The sequence below is a fragment of the Mytilus californianus genome, unplaced genomic scaffold (assembly GCF_021869535.1).
Source record: "Mytilus californianus isolate M0D057914Y unplaced genomic scaffold, xbMytCali1.0.p SCAF_6, whole genome shotgun sequence".
Lineage (NCBI taxonomy): Eukaryota > Metazoa > Mollusca > Bivalvia > Mytilida > Mytilidae > Mytilus > Mytilus californianus.
The window spans coordinates 4687662-4701534 of record NW_026262712.1 but is presented as its reverse complement, the minus strand read 5'-3'; the positions used below and the strand labels follow the sequence as shown (position 1 = coordinate 4701534).

At 31.9% G+C, this 13873-nt stretch overlaps 1 protein-coding gene across 4 annotated transcripts in view; it reads right to left on the bottom strand.

Moving 5' to 3' along the window:
- The window catches only part of LOC127706052 (uncharacterized), a 317740-nt gene that overhangs the window by 197392 nt on the left and 106475 nt on the right, over nucleotides 1-13873 (bottom strand). For 3 of the 4 annotated variants that reach the window (XM_052210460.1, XM_052210459.1, XM_052210462.1), the window contains one exon: nucleotides 11682-11810. In XM_052210460.1, coding sequence (XP_052066420.1) covers nucleotides 11682-11810 — 129 coding nt within the window. Of the gene's footprint in view, nucleotides 1-4844; nucleotides 5429-6758; nucleotides 6843-11004; nucleotides 11197-11681; nucleotides 11811-13873 lie in introns of those variants that run through there. The other variant, XM_052210461.1, reaches the window with a different exon arrangement.

Below are 13873 nucleotides of genomic sequence, written 5' to 3'. Positions count from 1 at the left end.
AAAATGAACTGCTTACTAGAATAACTGTTCATAGGCAGCAAACCATCCATGAAGATTTAACAATCATCCGGTCTAACGACCATTTCCATCGTTGTCGTCTAATGGACGATTTAAGATATTTCCATTGTATATGGTGAATCGTCAAAATGATTTTCTCCAGAAGAAGAAAGAAGAATTATTAATAAACATACTCAACCCGGGATTAACTGATAAATAATATTTTATTTATTACTTAAAGAACACTTTAAAGACATTACTTAATTTTTTAAATGACATTAGTAGTCTCCCTTATATTTGTTAACGTCATACTATTGTTTACGTCAATCAATTGTTTTGTATAACACTTATGTTTACAAGTCAAATTACCTGAAGATCTGTAAAAGCAGTGATAGCGCTAGTAAAAGTGATGAATTGAAACCGTTATTATCTTTTATTAATTGTCTTATATATATTTATATAGACTTGTTTATATATTTATATATATATATATAAACATCTATCCGATTATGCTGTTGTCATCATTACTTATTCATAGATTAGAAAAACACATGTTTTGTCTTTTATGCACTGTTGTAAAAATATAATAAACTTAAAACCTAGACTTACACGGCAAGCATATTATCAAATTACATTTCTTAGGGTTTTGTAGCAACAATTTCGAAGACTTGGTGTTATTTATTATTTGATTGTTTATAACAGAAGAAATTGCAGCATTTGAGTTCGTATGTCAATTGTCTATTCGAATAGAATGTATTTCCAGTATAAAAAAACAGTTTTACTTGATAAAATATCATATTTGTATTCCAAATTTGAATACAAATATAGTCTACAATTTTTAAATCATAAACTCGTTCATTTCCTTAACTTTTCCAAACAAGAAAATTGAAAATTAATTTCTGAAAATCACTAATTACTATGTAAACTGTTTTAATACGTTAGTATGGTATATTTACATACATGTAAAAGAAAAATGAGGGTCGATGGGCAAAATTTGTTAAGGCATTCAAATAGATAACACAAGAAGATTCCGATGATCTGACAAAAATTCCAAAACATGACAAGCGAACTTCCTTAAAGGAAAACTAACTTACTCAACCTGTATGACATGAAATGGTCACCAAATGTTAAACTGATATATATATACTAAATACACAAAACGCTTGTCTTCCTCTACTATTGGAAATAATTGATAGCGACTACTTTAAATCTATTTCTAGGACTTAAAAAAATCCATATTAAAAGGGTCTCAAATGGTCGATGTGATTTCATAATAACTGTACACTTAAACTATTTTGCTGTTGTCCTGCTCAGTGATATAAAAAAGAGAGATACAAATGTTTTTGTTGAAATGCTTGATTTCACGCTTTATTACTTTTTTGTAAACATAAAAAGTCAAACGCGAACCCTCTGACTGACATGTATTTTGTTTTCATTAAATAATTTTCTGCACAATAATATCGTTTTCAATAAGTAAGTAGTAGAAACTGATCCCAGTTTAATTAAGGAATAACAGTACTGTAGTTGAAGAGTTGCCACCGTCAGTTGTTGATTTGACGGTCGCAACTCGTCAACTACAGAACTGTTATTCCGATTAAAATGCATTGCAAAAAAAAATAATACATGTACGTTAGAGCTTTAAAAAATGTATAAACTTGACATACAAAAAAATTCCGCGAAACTTCATGAATAATTTTGGCGCAAAGACGTCATAGCTAAACGTGACGTCATACAAATGAAAACTTACAAACTGGAGGTTATTACGTTACTTCTACGATTCAAATTTGGATAAAATAACATTTAAACGGCGAATTTGAGGTAGGTGTTGTTTTTTTTTTCGATAATATTGTAGTAATCGAACATTTGTCAATCCAATCAATTCAAAATGGAGGGTCCCTCCTTAGTTACGCCTGGTCAACTGTGGATTTGACGGTAACTTTTAGCCAATGAAAAAAAAATGTTACATAAAAAATGCATTAGAATTTGCTATATCAGCCTCTCAGATATATGCTCTTCATATACATGTGCAGTGTAGTATCCGTATATCATTTACAAGTTTATGTACAAATCTTGGTTATTTGTACAAAGTAAATTTCCAACCAAGGGTATAACGTCATTTAAATTTATACTTTAACAGTGCAGTAAAACAAAATCGAATATCATCGTTGCCTATAACAAGTCAAATCCTACATCAAGTATAGGAACACGTTCCACAAATACATTATAGGCCAATGTAATAGTATTTCTAAATTTTATCAGTGTAGCTTGCATATCAAAGCAGAACGTATGCCAAATAAAGACGTAACTAAAGAAAATTTAAAACCAGTTATTAAAATAAAACTTCGTAAAGAAATACATAGTTTAAAGTTTGATAAAACATCTCTTATCAATGAGAAATGTCTTTAAATGTAAAATTAATTTTTTTATCCAGATTTGTTTAATCATACAAAATGCGCAAAGTTTAATTTCCTCAAGAAAAATCGCTAATCTAGAACAACAGTTGATTGGTACAAATGATACAATAGAAATAAGCTGTGCAACCTCAAAATCCGACAGGATGCATTCGACAGAAAACGTAAGACACACCGAACAAACATCAAATACTGAAAAAGAAACTTCCGTTAACAAAATTGAGAGTTTGATCATGGTAAACAATAGCAGTGAGGAGAATGTTTCACATTCCAAGACTTTTCAAACAACGGTTTCTTTGACCAATGAAACAGATGGCAATCAGGAAAATATGCAAGAACCAGATCAGAAGATAAATGAGGATAACTATGAGACAAACAATGTTAAATCGGGATATGAGAAAAATGATCAAGTAGGCAGCAAAGTGACAGCTTTGGAGGAAAACACAAATTTATTAAGTGAGGAACCGATATCCGAAAAGAACAAGGACACAGAAATAAAAGATAACACTTTGACAAGTATAGATGTAGATAATTGATTTATCAAAAAATATTATGTACTGTCTACATTACATTTTAGAAATATTTCTTTGTATAATGAACATCACGCTGCTGAGGACTCATTATAACGTCTATTGAACTATTGGTACTAATCTAATGAATTGTTAAAGTAATAGGTCAAGAAATATTGATTCGTAATAATTGGGTGGTGATACGCATATAAATTACTAGTTCACCTGCATCAAACACAATTCGCTTCGGCAGTAAGAAACGAATAAAGTGTAGTTTTTATTTATTAAATTTCACATCGACTGATTTAGAAATTAATATGAAATAATAACTCCATCCTTCGCAAATATAAAGATATAAAAAAAACATTTCCGTTCTCCATTACTGTATACCTTACAACAAAGTTATTTTCATTTACCTGTGTACATTATTTTATGTGGCGGCATTTTGTCCAAGGTTATGGTTGTCTTTCTGATATTGTTTAACATCTCACCTCTTATTCTATTGATATTGTATTTGAATTGTGTCATAGATCAAATGTATTCGTTCAGTGTATGTTCACTTGTTTGTATTAATATATCTTTTGATTAAGTTAAGCCATTTCAATTGATATTTTATAGTGTGTCCTTTTATGTTTTGATGTTACACTATTGTTTTAGGTTAGGTAAAGGTTGGTGCCTGTTAAAACGTTTAAACTTGCTGCATTTATTCGCACCTGTCCTAAGTCAGGAATTTGATGTTTAGTGGTTGTCGTTTGTTGGTATGTATCATAAGTGCTTCTCTTCTCTCGTTTTTTATATACATTAGACCGTTGGTTTCCCTGTTTGAATGGTTTTACACTAGTCATTTGTTGGGCCCTTTATATTTTGCTGTTTGGTAAGAGCCAAGGTTTCGTGTTGAAGGCCGTACTTTTACCTATCATGGTTTACTTTTTATAAATTGTGACTTGGAGGGAGAGTTGCCTCGTTGGCACTCATACCAAATCTTCTTATATCTATGATCTATGATATGAGGTACAAATTTGGTAATGTTTTATATTAGATCGGTACTATGAGTTGTATTTGAAAATAAGCTTGCATTGTCTTTTAACTCTTCACTTTCTGCCATATAGGTAATGTACTCTCACTAATTAACCAAAGTTGGGTGACTATATTGAATGCATCTTTACCATCGAAGTTAAGACTGTCTCATATCTAGATTTAAATCTTAAAATTGACTGCAGGGGTCGGTTGACTTAACGACAAAAAAGATGAATTCAGCTTCCCATTTGTGAACTGTCCATTTCTATGTAGCAATATTCTAGCCGCGCCTGCACACGTAGTTTATATCTCCCAGTTGATATGATATTTAAGGGCTTGCAATCATGATTTCCTTGAAAGAGGGTTGCTGCTCACAAGGATCTTGTTAAACCAAGAGTTTCAGGTAATGAAGTTGATAACTTACCTTTGAAAGTTTCACAGACGCCATCACGAGTTGGTTAACCGTGATGGAATATCTGTTTCACAGATATTGACAGACATGTTTTAATTGTCGTAACCGCAATCCATTTCTCTGTTCCCCGAATGTGACATAAGGAATGAGACTTATCACTTGATTTGTACTAATATGAGCATCTGGACAAGTGCCATATGTGGAACAGGATCTGCTTTCCCTCCGTATCACCTGCAATCACCCTTTAGATTTTGGTAGGGTTGGTGTTGCTCAGTCTTTAATTTTCAATATTGTGTTTTATATAATGTTGTTTGTCTTTTTGTCTTTTTCGTATTTTTTTTTCTAGGCGTTGTTTTTTTTTTTTCTGCTTATGAGTTGAATGTACTTTTGGCATCTCTCGCCTCTCTTTTATCAAAAATGAAAAATACCCTTTGCGAGAAAGTCTTTATGTAGAAATATACAGCATAGGAATTGAGAGTTGCTTTTGAAAAAAAGGACATGTATTAAAGTTTATTTATCAAAATTAATTTTGAATGAACATACAGATATTATCAAACAAAACATCTAATCATCTAGCAATAAGCAGCAAGCTCTTTAAAATATTTTTACACATCTGTTATTTCAGTAGCATCCTTGATTTGTGTATCCGACCCTGTGGTATTATATTCAGCCAATGTGTCTACTTCCTCAGCATCGTTAACCTTTGTCCAAGAGATTGTGTCAACTTGTTAACTTTCGCCATCGACTTTCTCATTGTCTTCCATTTCCATCGATTTAATAGGTTGTAATTCAGTTGTATTTACAGGTTGTTCCTGAATACTTGTATGTTCTTTTTTTTGTAATTCAATTGATGCTCTTGACTTCGACTTGTTGATTTGTGATATTTTTCCTGATTTTCTCTTTTGTTTTTTCTTTTTTCTAGACTTAAGATCTTCATCTTTAATGGATGGTTCCAACATATGTTTCTCAAATTCTTTTTTTATTTCCTTTGTGTTGTCAACAGCTTTAACATCCAGGTGTAATTTTTTGGAATCTTTCTTGAATCTTATGCCATTGTATACAATAATAATCACACAGCACATCTGAAATCAGGGTGATTAAAAACTGAGATACTGAGTTAAACATGTAATTCAATTAGCTTCTTGTAATTATTTATGAATCAGAATAATTGGTACAAAAGTGAACCTTTCATGCATTCATTAAATTATTCGACTTGTAAATAACAATTTATTTCTTCAAAATTAAAATGTAGATGACTTACAACAAATGTAATACCTGAATAGTAAGCAATGTGCATTATACGTGACAGCAACCTAACAATTAAAAATGTCAAAATACGCATATATATAATATAATTTATAATACGCATGAATTATTCTCTCGGTACACCATTTAACAGGGTTTTCGCAAGATCAGCGGTTGCATAGGTGAAAGCATGTTTACCTAGTATAGGTAACTGAATTTACTTCAATTTAACAGTATTCGTGTTGTTTATTGATCTTTATACTAAAAGAAGTATGCTTGTCAATAAAACCTTTAAATGGATGTACGTTTGGCTATGACTTTATGCTGTACCATTTTCGCCATTTTCTTGGCGGTTTGTTTTTTCAGACTTTAAGCAGATTATAGTCTCAAACGTCATATTGATCTGAACAACATCTGAAAAGTCTGAATATAATAAAGTTAGTCTTGTAAAGATTTTAAGATAATTTTGAGGTATTTGCTTGTTGGAAACTCATATGCTGATGTTTTGTATAGGTAAATCTTAACAGGTAAGAGTCTGAATATAGAATGGACAGGACTAAAATAACTACATGCATCTGAAATGTCTGAATTTACCGCAGTGGATTACTCTACCAATTGACTGAACGATTGAACATGAGTAAATAATACATTTTTAGTCTTTTAAGAGTTGTTTATAGATCAAAATGACCGTATCAATTCAAAATTGGTTTACTATTGATAACAAACACTTTTGTTTGTGTACCCAGAAAGGTATATGGCTTTTCCCTTTCTGTTTAACCCTTGTGACCTTGAAACTGTTTGATCTGTCTTCATTTTGACTAATGAACAAAACCTTCGCTTAAATGACGAGTCTGGTATCTCTCATGACTTTAAAACAAAATATCGGTTTTTGAAGTCTGGTTTGTTAAAATGAACCTCAGTACCATTAGCGAATTACATTTTTTATTGAAAATGAGATCGAGTTTAACAAATTATTAGGGATTAATATACTGTTTACCTTTTTTATTGTCTATTATCTTTAACAAAGTCATAATCTTGACTTGGTGTAATTACATTTCAAAAGGATAGAGTGGTGAAACAGAATTATCGTTACTATAATATTTTATAACGGGTCATTAGTGGAGTTTTTTCTTCAATGTCGTTTTTTTTTCACATTAACATACATACCTCGGCTAAAATGATGATAGCCATGCATACAAAGAAGATAATGCTGTACGTCTTTAATCGTTTTTCAACTGCATCATCACACGACTACAAAACAAAATTCTCATACACATTATCCATGTTATCAAATTGTCATAATAGAGATTTCCAATAAGATGACATTACTCGACATAACCAACCTATCTGACCGTATCTCGGCCTAATGCATTGAAAGATGACGGAGGGGAGCATAGACTGCATGGATTTTGTGGCTCTTTGAATACATATACTTTGTTGGAAAAGATGCTATTAAAAAATTAGCACAAACTACTATTTTAATTCTTTAAACATTTTGTTATTAAATTTAGGATGATTTCATTGACAACAACCTTTAAAGGGAATTTATAATTCAGTTACCGGTAATCAAATGCACCGACCATTACTTCGTCATTTCACTTGACCCATATGTTTATCTCTCAAACGACCAATTCTTAAAGCTACTAAATCAAAATTAAGTTTAAAGAAATAAAAATAATGGAATTTGAATCGAGATCATATTCTTATTTTTGATTTAAAAGTTTTAAGATTAAAACAAGAGTTTCAGACACGCCGGAATATATAAGGTGTACACGACTTGCGTATTCTTTTTTTTTAGCATACTTCTATCATTTATTTCAAGATCTAATGGTACTTTGTCACCTTTCCGTAGCATTTTATCTAATGGAATCCATGAGGACACATCGTCAAGAACAAATATGATTACACTTAACTGAATCAGTTATTTTTTTTTATATCTTGTCTTTAATTGTAATGACGTATGGATTCCAGGAAGAGCCCGTAAAAACGTATGCGTAATTAACGTCATTGCTCTTCAATTGTTTTTTTTTCTAAAATGTTTGGCGCTTAACTTTAGTTTTACGACCAACTTATGATAGCAAAGGGATATTATATTTACTGGTCTGTGCATCCGTCCGCCCTTCCGTTCTGTTCATAATATAGAACGTTTAAAATTAAATACCAAATTGACACGGATAAAGTGATGCACGGAACATGGAAATATGATCATGTGAAGGGGCATGGTGTCTTAAAGTTACACATTCTTGTTGCAAATGTTTTGATTAATACACGTACATGTAAATGCTATTTCCATATTCATAACTGTCTCTTTAGTCGCACGCTCGCCTCGACAGTAACCCCTCAAAGGTGATAAGGGGGAATAGAAATGTGGTCACTTTTGGGATTTGTTCCGATCGGCAGTTAAACCATTGATAGAATGAGGAGTCCGTTTGGTTGTGCGGGATGTACAAGCACGCAGTCCCGTCTGGTCAAAGTGGATACATTTAATCCGATGCCTCTCGTTCAGAGAATGCCACGCTCTCTACACGTTAACTATGCATGAAATATTTGCCACTGGACGCTAAGCAACCAACTATCAATCAATCGTCAGTAGCGTAACTTGAATTATATTTCTGGTGAGGCCAATAATTTGAATCTTGGCAGTCAGAGCCTCACCATGTTTAAAAGATGTCAATGCCAAATAGGAGTGGAAGGATAATCTATGAATCGCAAAATAGGTGTCGGTTATCATACTCTTGATAGGTCACACACTGGCAACAAGATCCGGTCTATGAAAAATCAAGATTTGTGGAATTCTATAATGAAATAATATTTCTAGTGCGCATTAAATTAATATCTTAACTGCTGCTTAAAGGTTTAATTCTCAATATTCAGTTACAGACATGTCCTGATCAAAACAAAAGGTATATACAAAAATAATTGACAGAATTTTATGTACGACCTCCTCGAAAAAGCTTTTGTACAGTTTTGGGGACATTAAGTTTAAGATCCACTATGCCTTTGAACTTTGTATGTTTAGATTTTTTCAAAACGTGTGGATGATAATAACTGGGTGAACTATGATGTCTCGCTTATATTAACCAAGGAAGAAGAGTACTACATAAAATGTAGGAATGCCAAGTGTCTTTTGAAAATTTTGTCCACCAAAAGTAGCATATTCGTTATAAAAAAAAATCAAGCATCATATCTGTTTCATAGTTGTGACCTCTTGTTTGAATCATTTGTTTGCGAGGTATACTTTGTCTGTTACTTAAAAAAGATATTTGCATCTACCTTGTTCATTTCATGAAAGAAAGTTTTGAAAACGTTAATAATGAGTAATGAGTGATAAGAGTAAAGCATTCAACGTTTTGAACCGTCGTCATTCTGTTTACTTTATACTACAAGGTATATAATTTTCTTTATCTCTTTTTTTTTCATGGTCAAAAATTTGGAGAGGCGATTGCCTCATTGTGTCAATGAAAGCTACGCCACTGCTCGAGTGCAGGAAGTCTTGGGTTCGATTATCGCCAGTTTCAAACCGTAAATTGGCTGCCTCTCTGCCAAGCACGCAATATTTAGGAGTTAGAGCAATGAGTGGTCGGTCCGGGGTCAAACTTATGTGTCCGGGTAGGAAGACATGTCTTCCTACAGTATAATACAGAGTCTGGCTCTAATTCATCATCTCGTCCTACATATGCATAAGTAAAATACATAAGCAACGAACACTTATATATATGGCCCTACATCCTATCAATACTCGTATATTTTGTTCCACTTCTAACGCTTATCCCCCCCCCCCCCCCCATCCCCCCCTTTTTTTAAATACTGGATGCGCATCTGGCAACGAAATCTTATTATATTATGTTGTTCAATGTTTCTTGTTTTCTTACCTTACACATTTCCATTGATGATTTATTCAGTAAAATGAATTCGATGACCCCCTATTAGTTGTTGAACAATAAAATAGATAGAATACTATAAGTTGATTTACTTCAAGGGATATAAAAAAAAATGCCTGGAAATGTCTTTTGTGTTTGGACTCCGATAGCATTCCAGTTAACAGAACAATCCCTAATCGAAAACACCTTAATTCTAAAAACAACATATATAGGGATTATTTTTATCAAAATATTTTGAAATTAATGAAAAAAAACAGTTGTTTAGAAATTGAATCGGAGCGATAGTTTTATAAACATTTTCAACTTTTATGTAAAGACAGAATCTGACAAACTCTGGTTTCGAATTCCTTAAATTGTAAGAAATATCCTTTTAATGATTTCCCAACAACAAATATAATAAAAAATAATATAGATAAACTATAATGAAAGACAGAAAAAAACGTATAATAGGGCGCTCATCTGAAAAGTGTATTGACAAATAATTTTCATAATCAAAACAATGAAAGATTACTCAAATCGTATGTATGATAGGTATAACTCAAATCGTACGTATGATAGGTATGGAATACGTGTGTTTTTACATGCTTTTATGTCAGTAAAAGTAAAGGAGGGAATCTGGAAAACCACGTGATAAATAAAAATGAAAGATTTCTATCATGTTTCATCGTGATAAAATAATTTTATATAAACGAAAATTCCAGTGTGTGATTTTAAAAGTCTTGGAATACTTTGTTTAAACTTGAGCGACGTATTTAATCAAACTCAATGATTGGCAATAACCAGTCCCATTAGGTCCGTACGTCGAGTTACGTACGTATCTCATTTTATTGGAAATCTATTAAAAGTGATAACGCATTGTTTTGTTGTTTCAACGACCTATGGGTTTTTGTATAAATTTATACATCATTATTTTCCTTAATATTTTCTTTTTTGTGTTTTTTGTGTTTGTGTTTTTCTGCATATATCTATATGAAAAGGACACTAATTATATCGACCTACGTGTTAAATTAATAGTTCCTCTTTAATCGTTTTTTTTTAGATTATACTACTAAATTTTACAAAATGTTCTGTTAAAACAATAAATTTTATTTGCAACTTGGCGCTTTAACAATATATTAATATATGTGTATTACAATAATTCGTTTAAAAACTAATCAAAGCTATCAGCATGAGTTGGCTCATTATTATTCAGATGTAAACAGTTTTAACGTTAAATCAAATACAAGATCATAAAAAACCGAATATTTAGAAAAATTACGGCAAAATACTGCAAAGGCAATTTGTACTCGGGGGTATAAAACCTTAGTGTTTCAAATAATTTTATAAACAGTAGATTTACAGAAAATCGATGAATAAAAAGTCATTTTCATTTGTTGTTTTTGTTGAGAATATTTCACCATTTTTGTATATTGTATATATTGAAAGTGTAACTAACAAATATTAAATGAAGACATTCCAATTGAATATTTAAAGACGCATCCTCAACACAGGTATTAATACCACATTAATGATTATAGGTATACCTTACTAACCTGTGTGTGAAAATACCCGTCTAGCATAGAATTTGTGCATTGATTATCATATCTGTCAGCGTATGGGAAGACATCTGATTGAGATTTACAACATTGTACTGGTATTCGACGACTTGATCTGTCGCCAGATGAGTACCAATGGGTAGAGGTAAATGACAATTCTATCAATGAGCCTACTCCACAACATTCTGCCTACAAGTCCAAAGTTCAAGAAGCATATCATTGAAAGTACCTTAACATTATAGTTTCGTACGTTCGTATTTCCGTATAAAACGCTCATTTCAAAATGTTTTCAGAGTAAAATTTGATGTTTGCACTTAGCTAGAGAAAACAGTTTGGCATAATTATTTATTAAGAAACTATTGACAGCAACTCATATAATGAGATAACTTAACTTAACGTATTTGCCTTCCTTTTTTGTGGTGAAGTCGTCCTTTATAACATTTTTTGTATAACCCAGAGAGATTTCTATTTTTAATTGCAACATCGGTCTTTGACAACCCTATAAATAATGATTTGTTTATGGTGTTTCATATCTAGCACATGAAAGTTGATCGGATAAAAAAAAACAAATTGAGAAGTGATCCATCAAATTGGTAGATTGATAAGATAAACTATAATAAATTAGTTTATATTCTATTTGTATTTTTCATTTTTAAAAGACATATATATTATACCTGAACAAACAGCGCGTTCCAAGAGAGCGATAATGACCAATCATATGTTGCTGAGTGGTGAGAGTAATAATAACCACCAGCATAACTCACAAATTGTGCTTTTAGTTCATTTTCTAACTCTAACGAAACCTTTAAGTAGATTAAAACATTACACATGTTACAGTAATACTAAAAAATGATTACACGCATATAAGCTAAGAACTATCATGTTCGATTAGTATACAGCATTATAAAAAAGAGCACCCCCGGTTTTTTGTGGGGTTCGTGGTGTGCCAATGATGGTTGTCGTTTTGTTACCGAGGGTATCATCTGTAGTCGGCACTTTTGCTTTGACATAAAATGTCATTGATACTATTTTCTGTAAATTTCATATTGATAACATACTGATTTTTATAAATCACTCGTATTTTTTTTACCCCCAAGATACAGATAACATTAGCTGTATTTAGCAAATCGTTTCGAAAATTCTGTTTTCAACGCTCTTAACCTAGGTGACTCGTGATGGAGTCCGTTAAAATTACAAAGGGATGATTTCAACTTCACTATTTGGAACTCTTGGTTTTATAGCTTCTTTGTGAGAAGCAATCCTTTATAGAGGAAATCAAGATAGACATTACAGGCCCTGGAGTATCTTATCAACTGGAGATATATACTCCGTATGCAGGGCGCTGCTGGAATGTTGCTTCATAAAAATGGAAAGATCACAATTGGGAAGCTGAAATCATCTCTTTTGTCACAAACTTTTGTTTTCAACCGACCCTAATTGTCAATTTCAGATGTAAGTCATGATATGAGGCAGACTTAGCTGTATCTGTTGGATCTTTTATTTCAAGATCGATGGGATAGATGCATTCAACATAGTCACCAAATTTTGAAATATTTAGTGAGAGAACATCATATATGTAGCGGAAAGTAAAGTTAAAGGATACTTCTGTTCTTTCTTCCTAAGCAGTTCATGTATGAAGTTAGCCTCATATGAATAAAGAAACAAGTCGGCAAGAAGAGGGGGTAGGTCCCTATGGGATGCCGATGGTTTTTTGAAACACGTTCTCCAAATATAACAAATATGTTGTCAATCAAAAAATCAAGCATCTTGATAATGTCAGTTTCAGAGAATGTTTTGTAAGAATCAGTGATTTTTTACAAATTAGGATTTATCCCTCCTTAAGACAATATACTTGTATCTATATTGACCATTCATTTTTTAGAAGCAATTCTTGGAACTTGTCTTTAATTTTGGAATATGGGAATACTTGTGTAAAGTGTAAAAAGTCAAATGTTTTAATACTATTGCAAGATGAAAGAGTCTTAGATTATATGTACTCTAAAAAAATTTAAACTCTTTGGAATTTTTTAGTATCATCTTCTGATTCACGCCAGCTCTAAAATAGGTAGTTTTACAATAACTAAGAATCCCGGCTTTGATGTTTATTAAAATGGTGTTTATTATTTAGAAAGTGGTTTCGTGAAGCACTTGGGAGACCAAGCAATACTCTGATGGTTGTAAGGACACTTATGTAGTTTAGGTATCCAATACAGTGGTTGAATTTCAAAAGGAAAATTGAACAGACCTATATGATTATCCAGGATTTACTCTTAAGTAAGTATCGTGGGGGTACAGTTGAGTGCATACCAAGCATTACATAAAGTTAACGCACATTAACGCCGCGTGCACATATTTCGTAAGTTAACTTCAATTTTCGCGTTTACTAGTAAACGCGCCTTGACTATAATTACGTTAACTCTGTCAAAATGGAAATTTCTAATGTCTACCTGAGTAAATGCCCGTTTACTCGGTGTCCGTTTAGTCAGTAGTAAACGGGCGTCTACTTCAAATTTCACAAGTTTACTTTCAGGTGCACTTAAAAGTAAACGGGCGTTTACTACAGATTTCACAACTGTATTATTACGTGCACTTGAAAGTAAACGCCCGTTTACTTTTCGTTAACTGATTGTGTAAAGTAAGAAATAAACATCGTGTTTATTTGTACATTTGTTTTATCAAAACGACTTTTATCTTAATATTTTACGTATATGTGTTTCCAACCAGAACAATTAAAAAAAAATGTTAATTCGAAATATTAACTTTATTAATTACATCAAATCAGTTCCAATAAATTTACTGAGTAGCAGATTTGCTATTTTTCCTTTTAAAAAGTAGCATGTACAAATATCGAGGCGAATAGATAGGT